We start from the raw sequence: 19,109 nt of genomic DNA on the forward strand, positions 1-19,109 counted from the left end.
ATAAACTGTTTAAACATTCACCAAGATTCTGTGTGTGCATGTGTGTGCCTGTGTGTAGTGTACATTTTAGTTTGGGTTCATCTCATAGTTGAACAACAAAAATTCACCTAGTGTGAGTTCGTCTCAGTTGCATGTTCAAAACAAATGTTCATTATTGGTTGGTTTTTTCGATAGACTTCAAGTCTCCAATTTATACATTCCTTCCCTGGAATATACCAGTGGCTTAAAACGAAGTTCACTCAATCATTTTACTTCTTTCATTCATAGTCTCTGAACATATCCCATTGTATGGTTAAAATTGGACGTGGGCCAGGTGTGGCGGCTCAGGCTTATAATCCCAGCACTTTGGAAGGCCAAGGCGGGCAGACTACCTGAGGTCAGGAGTTCGAGACCAGCCTGGCCAACATGGTGAAAACCCCGTCTCTACTAAAAATACAAAAATCATCCAGACGTGGTGGCACATGCCTGTAATCCCAGCTACTTGGGAGGCTGAGACAGGAGAACTGCTTGAATCTGGGAGGCAGAGATTTCAGTGAGCAGAGATCACACCACCATACTCCAGCCTGGGCAACAAAGAGCAAAACTCCATCTCAAAAAAAAACTGGATGTGAACAAGTCCTCTTATAAGGGGGAGATTTCAGGCAGGACAGTAAAACACTGAGCTGACCACAGAGGAGGCTGGTGGAAAGTCCTTCTCCACGGCTCTAGAATCGGCACAGCCTTTCTGTCATTGAAAGGGGCAGGCAAGGGCTACCTGAAGGGCTGGGGGTTGAACTAGGACTGTCCTACAAACATCTTCCTTCCAACCTAGAAATTCTCCGATACTTGGCCCAGAACCATGAAGACTGTTTTTCCTGGCTTAGCCCATGGTCCCCACCCAAGGCTTTCTTCCGGAAAGAATACATATAGGAGTCAGCAAAGTCTAGATCCCAACTCTGAAGCTGACCTCAGGTGTGCTATGTAGCCCCTGACCCTCAGTTTCCTCCTCTGTGAAAGCAGAACAAGGAAAATCACCACCCAGATGTGTCATGAAGAATAAGTGACACTGGCGTGTGAAGCTTCAGCGAAAAGCCCAGTCTTGAGAGTGGTCACGAGTCATTACTTCAGGGTGAGCAGTGGTATTACTGGTGTGCTTTCTCCATGAAATGAAACTACCTCAGAAGTCCCAAAGAGTTCCATCCAACAGTATCTGCCTTGTGCTTAGTTCAGGGGGATTCAATGATGGAAAAAAAGGCATATTCCTTGCCCTTGAGGGTCTTCCAGTCTGGGAGGAAATGGACCAATACAGCTATAGAAAGCAAAAACAAGTGATCTTGTGCCTTTTTTAACCAAGAGGGTAAGCTCAGTTTCATATCCCCTTACCCTGTAAGGGACAAGTCTTTTTACCTTAGGAAATGGCCACAGATGGCTGAACAGCAGTGATGATTAGCTATGCAGACAAATGCAAAAAGAAGCCCAGGGCCAGAGTGTGATCACAGGAACACGAAGAATGAAATTGGCTGCACCGAAAGGGTACTTAGCATGGGGAATTCTCTGAGAGACCCCATCATCCATCACCAGCCCTAAGAAACCAGGGCTTGGCAGCACCCCCGCCCCCCACTCAATGTGGGTCGAGAAGTCCTCGGGTTGTTTCTCCCAGGGCCATCCAAGGAGATCCTGCCATCCCAGCAGCCAGCTCCTCATCCACTGGTTCCCAGCAGGAACAACGTGACCTGTGCTCCACAACCCTGCCCAGCTATCAGCAGAGCCACTCCACATGGAAAGCTGCCCTTTCAAAAGCCCAGGGAGCTCAGAAGGACCTCTCTCTCCAGAGTGGAGAGTGGGTTCCTGGTTACCAAGATGGTATTAATGGCCAAATAGCACTGGAGGGTGCCACCTTGAGGTCTCTATGGAACCAAGACACGCCACTGCTACACAGAGACTCAGACCAAGCTACTGCTTCCTTCTTCCTGGTTTCCTCGAAGTATATTAGTCTTGCCCTAGCCACGAGAAAGTCTTCTGACACCTAATGTCCACGCTTTAGCCTGTTAAGGAAAGTACCCAAACTTGTGGACAAAGACAGGAGGAGGATCACAGTCACGGTTCAACAGGATCACTTGAGGATGATGTGGTGAAAGGAGAACGCTTTGCTATTTCCCATTTACATAGAACCCACTCAGGTACTTTAAGTTACATGTTAACTTGTAGATTTCTGTGCAGTAGAAAAGATAACTCCCAAAGTTTATTACCTGTCAAACATTAACCAGTGTTATATCTATTTCAAAATTATTTCTGCATTCCTCTGTCTGATCGACTATCTAAATCTTCATTCCTCAAATGCTCCTTTGAACAATCTTGCCATATTACTGGTTTCCTCATGACTAAGTTCAAGACCTTTGCTTCAGGTTCATATTATATTTGAGCAATTTCAATTCTTGAAAATGATACAAGATAGTGACATAGTTCATGGAGGCACATGTAAAGGGAGGCACTGGGCTGGAAGTAGGCACGAGGGAAATTAGCGAACATTTGAAAACCCACTTGAAATAATGTAAATGTTCTCTCAATAAACAAATGAGTGACGGCTCAAGTGTTAACATGGAGAAAGCAAACGGGTTCCACTAAGCCAGACACTGTCACCAAGGAGAAACGAAGCAAACGTCACTCAGAATCAAAGGCCTTAGCCATGCCTCATCAGTAAATAGAACGCTTACTAATGACATACGCTCCCCAGGAGAAGGTTAGGTTTTGGTAAATACACATCAAATGAAAAAGGAACCTGCAAGATTCAAGTGCCAATTCTGAGCTCAGAGCAAGGCTGATGAATGGAAAAACAGTGAAAATGCTGCTTCATTGTTCTTGGCTGACAGATTCAGAAAATAATTTAAAATGAATAATTAGTACCTTTTTACGCAAAGCTCTAGGGAACTTCCTTGACTTAAAAATCAAACCATTTCTTTTCCATTATAATTCTTAAGCCATACCTAAGACAGGCAGGGTGATGGTGACATTTTAGGCAAAGCGGTTATTCTATCAATCAGAATCCAGATAGATGCTCTGTAGTGATGTTAGTAGAAAGGGAATCGTAGCTCAAGTGTTCCATCATTGCATTTGAGAAATAGTTTCCAGACAGAAGTTCCAAGCAGAAATATTTGATTTAATTAAACAGAAATCTCAGATTTTCTCTTTGTCAGTCTACCGGTGACAAAATTAAGGGGATTGGAACCCCTCCCATATCTTGGGGAGCTAAACTGGGACCTCCTTTGGCACAGGGCTATTTGACTTTCAAACCAGATGATTTGTGTCTAGATTGTGTCAGATGAAGCTTGAATTCATCAGTTCACTTGAACAAGCATTTATTGCCAAGAAAAGCTGCTTAAGGAAGCCATTAATCATGTTCATTCCACGCGGGATATTCTTGGCAATGATTCTCACTCTCATTTCTCTCCTCCTCATTCTTCTCTCCTTTATTATCTTGAGGACATGGCCAGGCGCTGTGGCTCACTCCTGTAATCCTAGCACTTTGGGAGTTTGAGGTAGGTGGATCACTTGAGGCTGGGAGTTCGAGACCAGCCTGGGCAACATGGCAAAACCCTGTCTCTACTAAAAATACAAAAGAAAATTAGCCAAGCATGGTGGTGCTCTCCAGTAGTCCTAGCTAGGCAAGAGGCTGAGGTAGGAGGATCACCTGAGCCCAGGTGGAGGCTGCAGTGAGCCGTGATCGCACCACTACACTCCAGCCTGGGAGATGGGAGTAAGACCTTGTCTCAAAAATAAAAAATTAAAATTAAAAATCATAGGGACCCAGAAATAAACAGGTGTTCCCATCTTAGTGATGGCCGCTGAGCTGTTACCTCACAGATTGCTGCTGTTGTTTTATTCATCTTCGTAGCTTTGTTTGATCGTTATCAGATTACAGGGAATTTGTGAAACAGAAAACATACCCAAGTTAAATTCACAGACATACAGAACAGTGCTCTTTAATCTTAGGACCACAGAACCTCGGACTGGAATATCATTTGACATGTTCCCCTGATTTAAAAAATGCATTGAAAAGTTGTCTGACTTCCTAAGACCCCAGAACTCAATGGTGGCAAAACTGGGGCAAGAATTCCCCATCATTTTCCCTGTCCAGACACTTGTCTTCCAATATTTAATCTTTTTGAATACTGTGGGTATGGAATCTCTGCTTCAATTTTCCTTTTCACAGCCTACAATTTATTCTTTTATTTGACAACCATTTTATGAAATAAACAAGCAACAACTGTGAAAAGTGACGAGGGGAAAGCATCGCACCTTCTCTGCACTTGGGCTATGGACTTCGAATCTTTTGTCCAGCAGATAGTAGAATCTTCATGAATTTCCGCAAATTGACAGCTTAATTTTACATTTCCAGAGTGTTCAGGGAACATCTCAGCTTGGATCTTTTTCAGTAACACTGGAGCTAGAAACAAGAGATTTGAAGGTCAGTGTAGCAAAAGACTTTCCTATTTCTTATAGTTTAATTCTCATAACAATTCTGAGAGACAGGAATATTAATTATTATCCCCAATTATGGAAGCGATTATTATCCCCTCCTCTGAGGGGAGAGGTGGCTTACCTAAATAGTCAGAAAATTAACAAATCAATCTAATGAAAACACTCGCTTCCATTACTTAAAATTCCTTAGGTGCAGCCTGTAATGCTTAAAGTGGAACAGAAATTGAGAGATTTTTTCTAAAGGTGATGAAAGGTGAGAGGATTGTAGATATCTATTCTATAGGACCTCGGACAAATAAAGATGTTTTTAAATGATTACCAGATCATCCAGGTTAAAATCAGAGCTAGGGATTAGGGAGTAAAATAAAATCTAGATTCTCCAAAAAACTATGGTTAAGCCCCCAAAATGTAAAAAAAACACCTCAACAATAGGTTATTGGCTAAATAATATTCATCCAGCTTATCTTTCCCCCTTGAACACACTTGTCTTTGCTGAAGATAACCTAGTAGATTAGAGTGGTGTCTGAGATCAACCTCATTAGCAAAAGAGAACAGAAGCAATAGGGAAACGATTCCCACCGGTTGGGCTGAGACCTTTGAGTATCACCTCAGTATCAGGATCAGCAATGAACAACGAGCAAGATAATGTGTAATTAGCCAGGGCAGTCACTGGGCGGCAGCATAGACATTAGAACAAGAAAACAAGACAGGGATGAGGGCCTCAACAATTGGGTAGGCAGTGAGATTACTGCAGATGTGGTGTGAGTCTATCACAAATTAAGTGGCATAGCTCCACAGCTCTGGTAACACAAAAGAGTACATCATTACAAAACATATGTAATCCGTAGCCAAACCAAGAGTCACCAATACTGAGGCTTTGCTGGCTCCACTGCCTCAAATTATACTACAGTGAAAATATCCACGAATTCAAGGTGCTCCCATCTCTCCTTGGTGCCGGCAGGTGCTTGGATGACAGAATGTATATTTGAAAGCTCATTCTCTGCCCAGGAAGTGATCATGGGCCTGTTGGGTAGCAAATCTTTCAACCAGAGAGTAACTAAGACTACTAAAAGTATCCTGGGAGCTAAGTACATAATTGAGAGAGAGAAATTAGAACAAGTGCATATTGATGGTAAACCCATATCCGTGCATTTGGACCTGCTGACCCCTGCCCAAGCTGAGACTGTGTTCAGGTTCCCAGTCTCAAATTCTTGGCCCAGGTCTCAACCAAACCCACCTCCTCATCGTTTCCAAGAGGGTCCTTCCTTCCAACATCATGCAGTGGTAGTCTTCATGGGTGATTTGGGGGCACCTAAATATTCCTAAGCCTGCCAGAACCTGTTGCACTGAACACAAGGAAAATTGGGGGATGGCGGGAAGGGCATGAAATGGGCAGCAGAACTGAATGATGGGTCTGAGGGAGATGTGAGGCTTTTTTGCCAAGGGGCCTTGGGCTTTGGATAGGACCCTTGTCTGTGGGAGACAGAGGTGGAAATGCAGCTGAACGAGCTCAGAGGAGGCCTGTAGGGCAGCTCGGTTTGTCTTTTGTGCACAGGTTGGCCTAGTGTTAAGAGAAAATGGTAGGAAAGTCCCCAGTAGATAAAAGTTTCTGTTGTACTAAGCTTTGGACATCAAAAGAGGTTACTGAGGCCTGGCATGGTGGTTCACACCTGTAATCCCAGCACTTTGGGAGGCCAAGGCAGGAGGGTCACTTAAGGACAGGAGTTTGAGACCAGCCTGGGCAACAAAGCAAGACCTCATCTTTAGGAAAAAAAATTAGCCAGGTGTGGTAGCACGTGGCTGTGGACCTAGCTACTTAGGAGGCTCAGGTGGGAGGATTAGTTGAGCCCAGAGGCTGCAGTGAGCCATGATCTCCCCACTGCAATCCAACCTGGGCAACAGAGCGAGATCCTGCCTCTAAAGTAATAATTATTTATTTTAAAAGATTACTTAGGGTTTTTAAAATTTCTTTTAGAATGATCCAAGTCACTGCTCCCCTCAACTTAACTCCCACCCCACCAGTTACCTGTGCTCCGTTGGGAATAGCAGGGTGGGTACCAGACTGTTGGGTAGGACACAATCAAGGTGTCACCCAAGGGGTCTGAACTGTAGCAGCTGGAAAGCAGTGACAAGGACTCAGGGTCTTACAAAAGCCATCACCACAAGAAGGAAGGAGAACTTTCTAATCTGGTGTCTTTCTGGTAGCAAGTTTTGTTATTTTTAAACATTAAAATTGCTGTGGCTTTCACTGAGAAAACAACATTTAAAACCTTTCGTGCTTGATGGTGGAGTAGATTCTTAAAGGAATTGGTTCATAGCTAGTAACCCATAATGAACAATTAGAAGATGATGTTTTAAAAAAAAAGGCCGGTGAGGTGGGTCATGCCTGTAATCCCAGCACTTTAGGAGGCTGAGGCAAGTGGATCATGAGGTCAGGAGATCGAGACCATCCTGACCAACATGGTGAAACCCCATCTCTACCAAAACTATAAAAGCTGGGCATGGTGGTGTGCTCCTGTAGTCCCAGCTACTTGGGAGGCTGAGGCGAGATCGTGCCACTGCACTCCAGCCTGGTGACAGAGCGAGACTCTGTCTCAAAAAAAAAGAAAAAGAAAGAAAGAAAAAAGAAGCAGGGTGTTGTCAAGGGCTGGCCCCCTGAATGCCGCCGTCCCAAAAGCTAAATGCTTAAAAGAGAGTCATTTTTCCCGTCTCTTGTCATCATCTGTATTGATTCATATGGATTAGTGCCCACCGTGGATTCATATTAGATAAATATTCAGTGCATTCATGATCAAAGTCACCATGGAAAATAACGCGTCCTTAATAAATGCATGAATATGTCGGTCAAGCCATTATTTCCTGACAGTCGATGGCCCTTTCAATGCAATAACCTAGTGCTGGTTTGTAGTTAGGACAGGGGACTGTGATCCTAAAATAAGTGAGTGCCAGTGTTCCAGAAACCTACTCTTCTAACTTTCTCTGCTAAGAAAATTCCCCCACAAGAGGGGAGAGGATGGCTGTCAGTGGCAAGTCTTCTGAAGCTGGGAAAGGACTGCAAGATCAGGACCTACCCCGGCGTGTGCAAAGCCTGCCGAGGACTCACACTTAGCCGCTGACTCAAGGGTACCTGGTGAGCCTCCCCTGCCTGCTCTGTCACCAGATGGCTCCCACCTTCCGGCGGAGGCCCTGAGTGCTTCAGAGCAGAGGAGCCGTGGACGCCAGCTCCACTCTTTCTTCTAATACTAGGTTGGTTAAACTCAGACACAGTGATCTTGCATCTGAACCAAGCTCCTTATTTATTTCATGAGCATACTGGGCATAAGCTTTGCGTCATTTTTTATTTAAAAACACTAATTAAAAAAATAATCGGTAACAACCATGAGAAGTTGTACAAGGCCCAGCGCTATTCAAGTTGCCTGAGAGGAGTCTTATCATTAGCACCCTGATTTTACAGGTGGGGAAAGCGAGGCACCCAGAGGCTAAAGCATTTGTCCAGCGCTACTCAGGCACTGCCAGGGGTCAGACCTGAATCCAAGCAACACGGCTCCGAATCTATACCCTAAACCATCGTGGTACAGTTTGTCCCCACGGGCCCAAACACCCGCTAATAACTCAACTCTGAATCTTTGCTCTTAAGGGCTCTGTGTTGTGGGCGGCATGGGTAACAATCCTTCAGTGTTCTGGCCTGGAAAAGTCTGTGGTTGTCTCTACGCTGTGGTCTCCTGCAGGGCCCTCTCAGAATAAGACTGGCTGCCCTCACGTGTACCTGCTTTGCTTAGACCAGTCCCTCCCAGAAGGCTGCATGCTCGGCCTTTGCAGCCTTCAGTGCAACAGGGAGGTTGTGCTGCAGCTGAAATCGAAGTCTTTGACAGAGATTGATTTCAACACCACCTATCTGGACAGGCCTCTTACCCACAGGTAACTTGACGGGTCACGGGCAAGAATTCCAGAAAGGTTGTTTTGCTTGTCTACCTTTACGTGCAAAGGAAACTCTACCCCCAAACAAGGGGGTTAAGGCCGGTCCCGAGAGGCAATCTATTCAGTCTCTGGGCTGAAACCACTTTCGAGATCTTCTAAAACATTGCTTCATCCTCTCTATTTAATTTTATTTTTTTGAGACAGGGTCTCGCTCTGTCGCCCAGGCTGGAGTGCAGCTGGAGAGCGGTGGTGTGATCACAGCTCACTGCAGCCGTGACTTCCTGGACTTAGGTGATTCTTGCTCCTCAGCCCCAGAGTAGCTGGGACTACAGACGTGTGCCACCACACCCAGCTAATTTTTTGTATTTTTTGTAGAGATGGGGTTTTGCTATGTTGCTCAGGCTGGTCTCACATTCCTGGGCTTAAGCAATCCTTTTGCCTTGGCCTCCCAAATTTCTGGGATTACAGGTGTGAGCCACCATGCCCAGTCATTCTCTTTAAATATGTTTTAAAATGTAAATACTAATAACCTGACTAGATACCTCCAAACTCTTCAGAAGGCAGTTTTGTCTTTAAACCTTTCTGCAACAGGGGTTAGGACCCATTTGATGGGACGGGAATAACAAACACCCGCCACAGCGTCTAAGAACTCAGGTTAAGTGAGGAAAAGATCCTTCCCTTCTGATCAAACAGAGCCATCCATAGCGTTTCGCTCCAGAGCACATAGGCCACTGCAGCTTGCTGCAATATTTTCTCTTCTGACTTCTGCCAGGTTGTGTGGAGAGGGAAAGAAAAGCTCTGAAATAAAAGAGGCTAAAATTTGGTCTATAAGTGGAATGTGGGACTAAAGTGATTCCCTAGACAAAGTAGAATTAACAAGTAGGATTAACTGCAATTTCAGGCCTTTTTTTTTTTTTACAGCATCGTAGGTGGAGGCTGATCAAGGACTTTTGAGGCTCAAGTGGTCTAAAGCCCTGAACGGAGACCGCAGAGGACTTTAGATTTCGATAAATGGGAAAGGTGAGTTGGAGAGAAATGTTATACTCGAATTTGGAAGAAAAACCAAGGTTCAAGGAAGCCATTTTTAATGAAAATCAGCGATTATAGAGGAGAATCCCAATTCATACCAAAAATATTCATTTCCACAAATCCTGTTTAGTGCGCCATCTATTTCATGATACTAATTAGCTACACTGATTAATGCTTCTGTTTATATTTTTAAATAGATTTTGTAAAAGAGGATAATTAAACAGAAAAGCACCTTCATCACATTTCCTCCAATGAACATATCTAAGGCGGCTTTTATCAGTGGTTCTCAACTGTCCTTCTCCGCTCGGTCACCTGGAAGCTTGTTAGAAATGCAGATTTCACACACTGGGGGAGGGGAGCAACCTGGGTTTAACAAGCCCTCCAGGTGATCCTGATGACGCATGCTGAAGCCACTTGGTTGCAACCATAGCATCAATGCCCACCTGGAGGACACTGGCCTTAATTGCCAAGGACCTTAGAGGACATAGGAACTGGATGTCTGGTCTACAAGCCCAAACTTTAACAATGAGGGACAGCAACAGAGCCTCACCTCTTCCTTCTCTTTTGCAAGATGGCTTTTTCAGGTCTTGTTTCTCTTCTGTGCATGATAACGCTGTTTCGAGTTTGGGCATCTTTTTGAGAAAGCCTACATTCTTTCTGGCATTTTCCTTTTCTTCCAGTTTCAGCCTCAGGGCTGCCACCCGGGATAGAATTTTTTTCTTTACTCCCTCAGCTAAATGTCCACTCCCTAGGGTTTCTGGCTTCTTCTTGACCTCCTCTGACCTTGTCACTGCTGTAAGGGTTCCTGGCGATTTGCCAGCTTGGGCTTCCAGGGACTTCTCCCTGGCCTTTCTCACACAGCCCAGGGTGCCCTTTTGACACGGGTCCTGCAGTAACGTAGGAGCTTTCTCTGACTCATGTTCTCTTGAAATGAATGCCAAGGTCTTTGCTGAGGAGCTAGGTGAGCTTGGGGGTTTGGTTTCCCCAATTTGAAGCACCTCTATTTTAGGTTCTTCCATTTTGTGGCTTATAGAAACGTCTGTGACGTTTCCTTCAGGAGACGAAGTACAAGGCAACCTGGTAAGATCAGGAGCAGAGGGCAAAGGTTTCCCACACTCATTCTCAACAGTTCCCCTTTTCTTTGAGACAGAAAACACATACTGACGGCTTCTGGGCTCAACTAAGTCCTTTTCAAGGACGTCATGAATTTGGCCTGTGGAGTCATGAGCCTCAACCCCAAGAGTAGCATGAGTCATTTTTGCAAGACAGCTAGAAAGATGTGAAGTGGGGGAAGTCAATTCCGCTTTGTCCTTTTTACTTTGCTCAGCCTCCAGTAAGCTCCCATCACTGCCTTCTGGTATTTGGCCTATGCTACATCCACTAGGAATTCTTTCCCCACCTCTCCTGGGTCGCAGGACTTGCCAGATGGTAGTCTGGACTTCCACTTTTGCCTCATCAGCTTGATTTTGTTCAGCCTCCCACTTCTTACTGCCTTCCTGGCTTCTGCTGATTCTTTTTTCACTCAGAATGGTTCCCTGGGGACATGGAACTTGCAACATGGCAGGCTGGATTTCCGCTCCGTGGGGCACGTTTCCGGCATTGGATTGACTCCCCTCTCTGGCGCCCCCTGGTTTGGATTCAGAGGGCTCTGGTTTTCCAGCCCTGGTGTCCTCTATCACACCTGTCTCATCAATGGGATCTACAGAGGACTCTAGGATTTTAGGGCAGGTCAGAAACTTTTTAAAGAAGGCAGCATGATCCATCTTGAGTCGCTTTTCCTCCTGGTCTTGACTCACATTGTTAACATTTTCTCTCCCTCCAGTTTCAGAAGCCGCTGACAGTGAATCTGTGACAAACTCTTTTTCGCCTACAGGGTCCACGGATGACTCTAGGAGTCTGGGTTGGCTAAAACCCCAGGAAGAAAGATTTCTCCAGTGTGCACTGATGGCGGGCTCTTCGCCTTTATGGCTTTCTCTGCTATCAGCAAGGGCTGAGTCAGCACCCTGAGGACTGAGAGCCCGTGCTGCTGTTTCAGAGGGGGGCAATTCAGGCACAACAGCATCTGTCTTTAGACTATCAGATACAGCCCAGACCCTGTCAGGAACTGTGGGACCCCCATCTGATGCCTTGTTCTCAGAATTTGCCAGTTGTCTTGGTGGCCAGATTTCAGAAGTGGAAGCCTCTAGAGTTATAATCTTCAGCTTGTTGCCTGCCTTCCAATTTCCAGGTCTGTTTTCTTTAGGCTCTTCCAAAAGGATATTAGAGAGAGATGGAACGTTGCTCGGAGCCTGACTATCTTCTTCCACAGCAGCTTCAGCCACCAAGGAGACCCTCGTCCCCCCACCTGAGCACTGCCCTGCTCCTTCCCTAAAGCTTGCTGGTGAGTGGGCCAAGGGCACCAAGTTTATTTCCTCTTGTGCAGCAGATGTCATGGGCAAACTTCCTTGGAAATCATGTGCAGGAAGAGAACTCTGGGGGGACAGGTTCTGCTGCTGGAGCCCTTGCTTCATTTCACTTCCTGTTTCTTGGAAATTCTCTTCATGGCTCCTGAAGTCTGCTCTGTTCACTGTCTGACTCTTATCCCCAGACAGGTTATCAAGCTGAAGAGGGGAGTTAGTGCAGAAACTCTCTTCCTCTGGGAGCTGAAGGACATGGTGTGTGACTCCTGGCATACTAGGTTCCGTGCAAAGTGGCTCTTTTGTAGATTTGGTGGTGGCACCACTCAAAATGTGACCCAAGTGCACTTGGGAAGGAAACTGGGAAACATTTTCATGGGAGGCACAAGGGAATCTCTCCTTGGTACCACCTGCATGCTTGTCCTCAGGAATTGACACAGCAAGGTATTTGGCTGGGCGGGCTTTGGTGGCAATGGTAACCGTTGATGTATCCTCAGTCTCTCTGGTCACCTGAAGGCACTCATTATTGGCAGTTAATGTTGTTGGCTTCTCCGAAGGAAAACTCACGATTGAACTACGACTGACAGGTGTGTCTGTGGTGTCTGCAGCACTAGGACTGGGGCTCCTGTCACCTTCTTCTTTAAATTGCACTAAAGGGTTGTTCTCAGAAGAAAGCAGCTGTGTTTCCTCAAGCCCTCCTGAGTTGCTGGGGCTTGGCCGCTCCTGGCCAGCTTGTACCGTGGAGGCCAATGGGCAGGTGGTATTCTCCATCTTGGCTAGACTTTCTCCTGTGGCACCTTCACTAGCTGTGTGTGAAATGTTCAGGGTGAAAGTACTGATAAAAAGAGGGGACGTGGCTGAGTTACTGTCCTTGCTGCTTTCACACATAGGCACTGAAGTCTCAGAAACTTGCATCTGAAAAAGGCCTTCCAGTGTCTTGTCATCTGCAGAACATAAATCAGACACTTCGCTTTGACCTTCTGCCAGTTCCAAGTCTACAGAGCAAATTTCTTGAGGCAAATATTTATCAACGGGCTCCCCAACAAGAGAATCCGTGGTATCATGACATGTTCCTTGGTCACCGGCCTCAAAACACTCCATTGCACACACTGATCCTCTGTCCGTTGGCCCATCACACACATTTTCCAGGGTGAGGGCAGTGTCTGTGGATTCCAGGGAAGCCACAGAGACAGCCACAGGCTCCCTGAAGTCAATGTGGGCATCCTGCGTGAGATGCCTTGAGAACACACCTGGAGACGTATTCTCATCATTGGCTTCAGAGACGCTCAGCTCATGTTTTAGGTCTTCCCTGAAATTGTCAGGTGTGTTGCCATCTCTGTCTTGTTTTTCTTCCTGCTGTGAGCCAAAGGTACAGTCTTCAACCTCCAAGTGTTGAGCTAATGATGCATTTTCCTTGTGGACCCCTCCTGAGTTTGAGAAGGAAATTGTTGTGGTCCCAATGAACGGGGACTCCTCCCCAGCAGGCTCTGAGCAAGCTGGCATCTGGCTGCAAGAGATTCTCCCTCTGACTGTTTCCTGAGTTTGTACCTAGGAAGATGAAAAGTGATATTAATAGAATTGTTCCTGGGAGAGCCCACAATTGAGCATAACTGCAACCGCAAGAGCGTTAATCCTCAATGACTGTAATAATGGACAAGAATGATTGAAATCTAAACATTAATCCCCCAACTCCCTCTAGCTATTAGAGATGTCCTGGAAAACTGCAAATTTAAGCAACTCTATGTTCCAGGGGGCCATTTGTCAAATTCATCATTATAAGCAAAAAGCCTCCTGACAATCATCATTTATTTAATGATGTTTTCTCTCTCTCAGAAAATAGATGGAAATAAGTGGAATGTTAACTATTTTGATTAAGTAAGTCACAACAAGAGCTGCGTGCATCTTTCCAGAAAGATGAATCTCACATGATCATAATAAATGAAACAAACAGTACTTGCAGCGTAGCAATAAGCAATTTTTATCCCCAAAATATGACAGCTTGCTGGTTAATAATTGCTGTGGTTTGGATATTTGCCCCCTCCAAACCTCATGTTGAAGTTTGAACCCAAGAGTTGAAGGTGGGACCTAATGGAAGGTGTTTGGGTTATGGGGGTGGACCTCTCATGAATAGATTTATGCCATCTCTCAGGGATGGGGGGATGAGTGAGTTCTCAGTCTATTAGTACCTGGTTGTTAAAAGCCTGGCACTGTCTCCACCCCAACCCTGCTTCCTCTCTGTCCATGCAATCTCTGCATATGCCAGCTCCCTGTCACCTCTCATAATGAGTCGGAAGCAGACTGAGGCCCTCACCAGATGCAGATTCCCAATGTTGAACTTTCCAGCCACAAGAATCATGAGCCAAATAGGCCTGATTTCTTGATAAACTACCCAATCTCAGGTATTCTGTTATAGCAAAACAAAGTGCACTGAGTTTTGTTACCAAAAACCAAAGAGAAGCCTGCCTTTGAACCCACCTCTAATGAATAAATGGACTTATGATTGGCCACCAGCACTGCCAAACATTTCTTTCCTAGAGAAGCTTACAAACATCCCAGAATGCATCCTAGATTTTAAAACAGATGCCAAGTGGCAGGCAGACTACCTCTACAAGAAATAGAGGATTCAGGACTGCTTAGGTTTTTGAGAAAGGGAGAGAGGGAGAGGGAGGAAGGCAGAGAGGAAGGCAGAGAAAAAGAAATCTCACATTCTGAGGATTGAGCCTTTTATGGTATTATCTGAATGTTCTATGATATTAGATATTGTTCAAGGAAGCAGCAAACTCTTTGACTAAATCCTTGCCTCAAAACTTTTAGCTCATTGATTCTTTCAAAAAGAAGAAAATTTATATCCAGCCAAGGAGTAGAAAATTACTTCTAATTACTGTCAAGCAATCCAGTCTTTGCTCCAGGACTCTTGCCTTGGACAGTCTCATTTAGATGTGCAGGGAACAGATGGCTGGCCTTGGTGGGATGGGGCTTGGGGGCAGGGGTGAAGTCTGTCTTCCAGCATATGACAAAACAGAGCTGAAATGTTCATGTGCATAGTATAGCTCCAATGTCATGAGACTGATTCATATAACTCATATATGAGAATCAGTCTTACTGCCTTGTGGTCGATCCCTGTACCTACTGCCCATGGGAAATAGGACAACAGCATAACCACACCTCTTTCCACACTTCCCCCAGGCTGCTTACAGCCTGCCAGTCATTCAGCTGTCATTTACTCTTTGTAAGCTACTTTGAGGTTTATTGAACTCATATTTGAAGGGCACAAAAATGCTAACCAGGCTGGGCGTGGTGGCTCATGCCTGTAATCACAGCACTTTGGGAGTTTGAGGCAGGTGGATCATGAGGTCAGGAGTTTGAGACCAGCCTGGCCAACATGGCAAAACCCTGTCTCTACTAAAAATAGAAAAAAAAAAAAAAAATTAGCTAGGCATGGTGGTGAGTGCCTGTAATCCCAGCTACTCGGGAGGCTGAGGCAGGAGAATCACTTGAACCTGGGAGGTAGAGCTTGCAGGGAGCTGAGATTGTGCCATTGCACTCCAGCCTGGGTGACAAGACCAAGACTATCTCAAAAAAAAAAAAAAATGCTAACTAAACAAGAAAAAAATTTAGTATAAACTCCATGAGGGCTAGGACCACTTAACCTTTCAACAAATATTAGTGAATGCCTCCAAGGTACTGGGGAGTGTTTTAGATAATGGGGATACAAGACAGGCAAACGCTTATCTACAGGGAGCTCCCATTCTGTGTTCTAGTCAAGGCCTGTTACAGCGATTAGCATGTAGTAGGTGCTTACCAAGTGTCTGCTGAGAGAATTAATGAACAATGTACCAACTGAGACAGCTATGGCCAGCTTCACCCATTACATTTGAAAGGGTTTGAACTTTTGTCTGCTCCTGACTTTGTGACAAACCCGTTTTAAGGGAGACTTTGAACCATAAGCACTACTGGTTATCCTGGTGTTCCTGGAAAGAAAAATATATTTATTCTCTTTCTAGATCCCTTTTTCTTCTGTATTAAAAAGGAAAGGGAAAACAAGAAATATAATTTCTGGGAAATAGGAGACAAGGTTTTTTAAAAAAGAGTTTGATGTGCATATGGTTTCCTCTCTATACCTCAATATCTTTAACACATGTAGAGAGCATTTTTCTCGTTTGGTATTTTGGTTCAGCTTTTTGAGAATATGCTCTAACACAAATAGACTGAGTCACTAAGCACAGAAAACATAGGGAACTTCTTGGTCATTATTTGAAATGTGTAGAGAGACTTCCCAATCAAAAGCACCACCACCTCCATTTCTGTCCTGCCTGAATTTCCACTACCTGTGTCAGCCCCTTATTTTAAGGTCCTGGTATTACCACAGTATCATCAGTGCCAACAGACATTTATGGAATAGCTGTCGTGTGTGGAATTCTCTGTCAGGCACTGGGCGGTTTTTTCCAAAGGGCTTCAGTTAAAAAGCTACTATGATACTTACTGGGATGGTACCTTTATTCTTTCGTTATTGATTTCTATTACATCAGCAAAGTAATAAACTGATACCTAGAATGGACTGACACCTGAAGAGAATTAAACACAGGACAAGTAAGTTTCGTTTTGGATGAATTTGGTCACTGGAATAGATCATCATAGCATCATGCCTTGATTGACAAAACAGTCATATTTCCATCAAGATCTATTTGCGCCTTTCCTCTTGTATTAGTTCGAGCACTGCTATAAATACCTGAGACTGGGTAATTTATAAGGAAAGGTTTAATTGGCTCATGGTTCCCCAGGCTGTACAGGAAGAGGCCTCAGGGGACTTTTACTCATGGCAGACAGCAAAGCAGGAGCAGGCATCTGACATGATGGGAGCAGAAGCAAGAGAGAGCAGCGGGGAGGTGCTGCACACTTTTAAACAACCAGATCGCACAAGAACTCACTCATTGTGAACAGTACCAGGAGATGGTGCTAAACCACTCATGAAGGGACCACTTGCATCATCCAATCACCTCCCACCAGGCCCCACCTCCAACAATGGGGATTATATCTCAGTGGGAGATTTGTTGGAGACACAAATGCAAACCATATCACCCTTCTTGCTTTTAAATTAAAATTCTATTTCAAAATACCCTAGTGAAGCTTCACACATAAAAAAATTGGTTGAATCCTGTAAATTCGTATATTTGACACACATTTAGTGAGCATCTACTTTATACCAGGCACTGTTCTAGGCAGCTGGGAAACCTCAGTGAACATAAAGATTGCTGGTCTGTGGAAGTTATGTTGAAGCAACAAACCATATAACTGGCCCACTGCTGGTGTGAAATTCCATAATTTGATTTTAACCAGTGGAATTTTTTTTTTTAAGCGAAGACCTTATCAGCCCAGTCCATGTTTGTACTTGCTTACAGCATCAGTTTCAAGAGCAGGCTCTTCAGTTCCCATCCAGAGGCCAGCTCACAGAGAAAGGGAAACCATAGACTCACACCTTTCCAATGAGTCAGACCTTTCTTTTAGGAGGAGATCTCTTAGTGAAGTCATTACAAAAGAACACTAGCAAATGATTCTCCTGCTGTGCACCTACCCTCAGCATAGAGTGAGTGATGGAACTTAGGAGGTTTTGTTATGTAGGGAAATTGTACTCATTCAAGTGAAAAAAGGAGTGTTTGTGTGTGGCGTGGGTGTGGACGTGGAGGACTAGCAACCAGGGTTTGCAGCCCTGCTTAATTGGATATACCACGCATGACCACAGGTGACCTCTTCAGTTTCTCTGACCCTCTCTTTCCTCCTCTAAGGCTAACCACATGCATGTCAGTGCCATCTTGTCAAGTGTCTGGCATACTGCCTGGTGCCTAGAAGGCACTCACTCGCCAACATTAATTTCCCTTCTTCTCTGTGAAAAAACAGCAGTAGCTTAGGAAAAGAGGAAGCTGGGGAGTTCCGATGGGCAGAGCCTTGAGCTATGACCTTTATGAGGGCTTTCTCATTTGAGCTGTAAAATAAATCTGAGATAAAGATGTTATCGTCTCTTCTTTACTGATGAGATGAATAGCCTGGGTCCAATCATAGAAACCACACAGTAGGTCATATAAGAGAAGTTCAATATCAGGAATTGTTGACTGTGATAGAAGAGTGCTATAAGGTATAACAAAACTGTCTATTGTACTCTAGGCAAGAGAAAGTACCAAGGAAGGACAATGTTGGAGGGGGTTTAGACCTACTTGGAGAAGGTGTGGTTAGGCCACCAGATAGCACAGAAGTTCACTGGTTCATCCAGACCAGAGCTGGCCTGGAATTGCTGAGAAAAGCAATAGACCTCCCTTCTGAGTGCAGGCAGGGAGTAGGTGGTCAGTATGCAGTGGCGTGGGCGGGCAGGAGTCCAGGCATGGGTGATCACAGGGGCTGAGGCCTTCAGAGCTTGTGGGCTCCATGTGGTGTGGGTCAGGAGTTTGCAAAGTGCTAGTTGGAATGTCCACTCAAAATTCATATTGCAATTTAATCTCCAATGTGGCAATACTGATAGGTGATTTTAAGAGGTAATTGAATCATGGGAGCTCCGTCCTCATGGAGGGATTAATCCATTCATGGATTAATGAATTAATGGGCTAAAGGATTAATGGGTTACCAAGGGAGGGGACCTGGTGGCTTCATAAGAAGAAGAAGAAGAGAGACCTGAGGTGGCATTGAGTATGCTTAGCCCCCTCGCCATGTGATGCCCTGCTCTGCCTTGCACTCTACAGAGAGTCCCCAAAAGCAAGAAGGCCCCCACCAGATGCAGTCCCTCTACCTGGGACTTCTCAGCCTCCAGAACTGTAAAAAATACATTCCTTTTCTTTATAAATTTCCCAGTTTCAGGTATTTTGTTACAAGCAAAGAAAATAGACTAAGACACAGAGAGGACAAGTACTCTGTGCACCAGGCCTCTGGCAGCTCTGTGTAGGCCACGCAGGAGCTTGTGGAGGCAGTCTGTGTGTTGATACAGGCAGGAGGCTGTAACAGCTGGGGGCCATGTGGGACCCTGGTTTCCAAGGAGAGAGGGCTGCAGAAAGGGTATCACTACGTGAAAGCTACAAGGCTGCAGATGACCACGTTCTAGCCCCATAGCTGGGGCAGGACAGCCACAGGCTCTCCAACCCCACCAATGCTGAAATGACAGGAATTCTGTTCTTCCTGCAGAGTCCTTCCAGTGCCTTCTGCCAAGAAAGTGTAACACTGTGCTTACTTTAAAGAAGAATAATGGAGTTTCGTTAGTACAGGGCTCATATTACAGGGTGAATTCAGAGCTGAGAGGCATGAAGTAAAAACCGACACATGAGGTCA

The 19,109-nt window shown here is 45.1% G+C and overlaps 1 protein-coding gene across 2 annotated transcripts in view; it reads right to left on the bottom strand.

The window, feature by feature from the left end:
* ALPK2 (alpha kinase 2) overlaps positions 1-19,109 on the bottom strand; it is a 137,494-nt gene that overhangs the window by 33,864 nt on the left and 84,521 nt on the right. For both annotated transcript variants that reach the window (XM_032293601.1, XM_032293602.1), the window contains 2 exons: positions 9,956-13,349; positions 4,276-4,423 (listed from right to left, as the gene is read on the bottom strand). In XM_032293601.1, coding sequence (XP_032149492.1) covers positions 4,276-4,423; positions 9,956-13,349 — 3,542 coding nt within the window. The remainder of the gene's footprint in view (positions 1-4,275; positions 4,424-9,955; positions 13,350-19,109) is intronic.

Source organism: Sapajus apella, unplaced genomic scaffold (genome assembly GCF_009761245.1).
Source record: "Sapajus apella isolate SASKATOON/1434 unplaced genomic scaffold, GSC_monkey_1.0 scaffold30, whole genome shotgun sequence".
NCBI classification, from domain to species: Eukaryota; Metazoa; Chordata; class Mammalia; order Primates; family Cebidae; genus Sapajus; species Sapajus apella.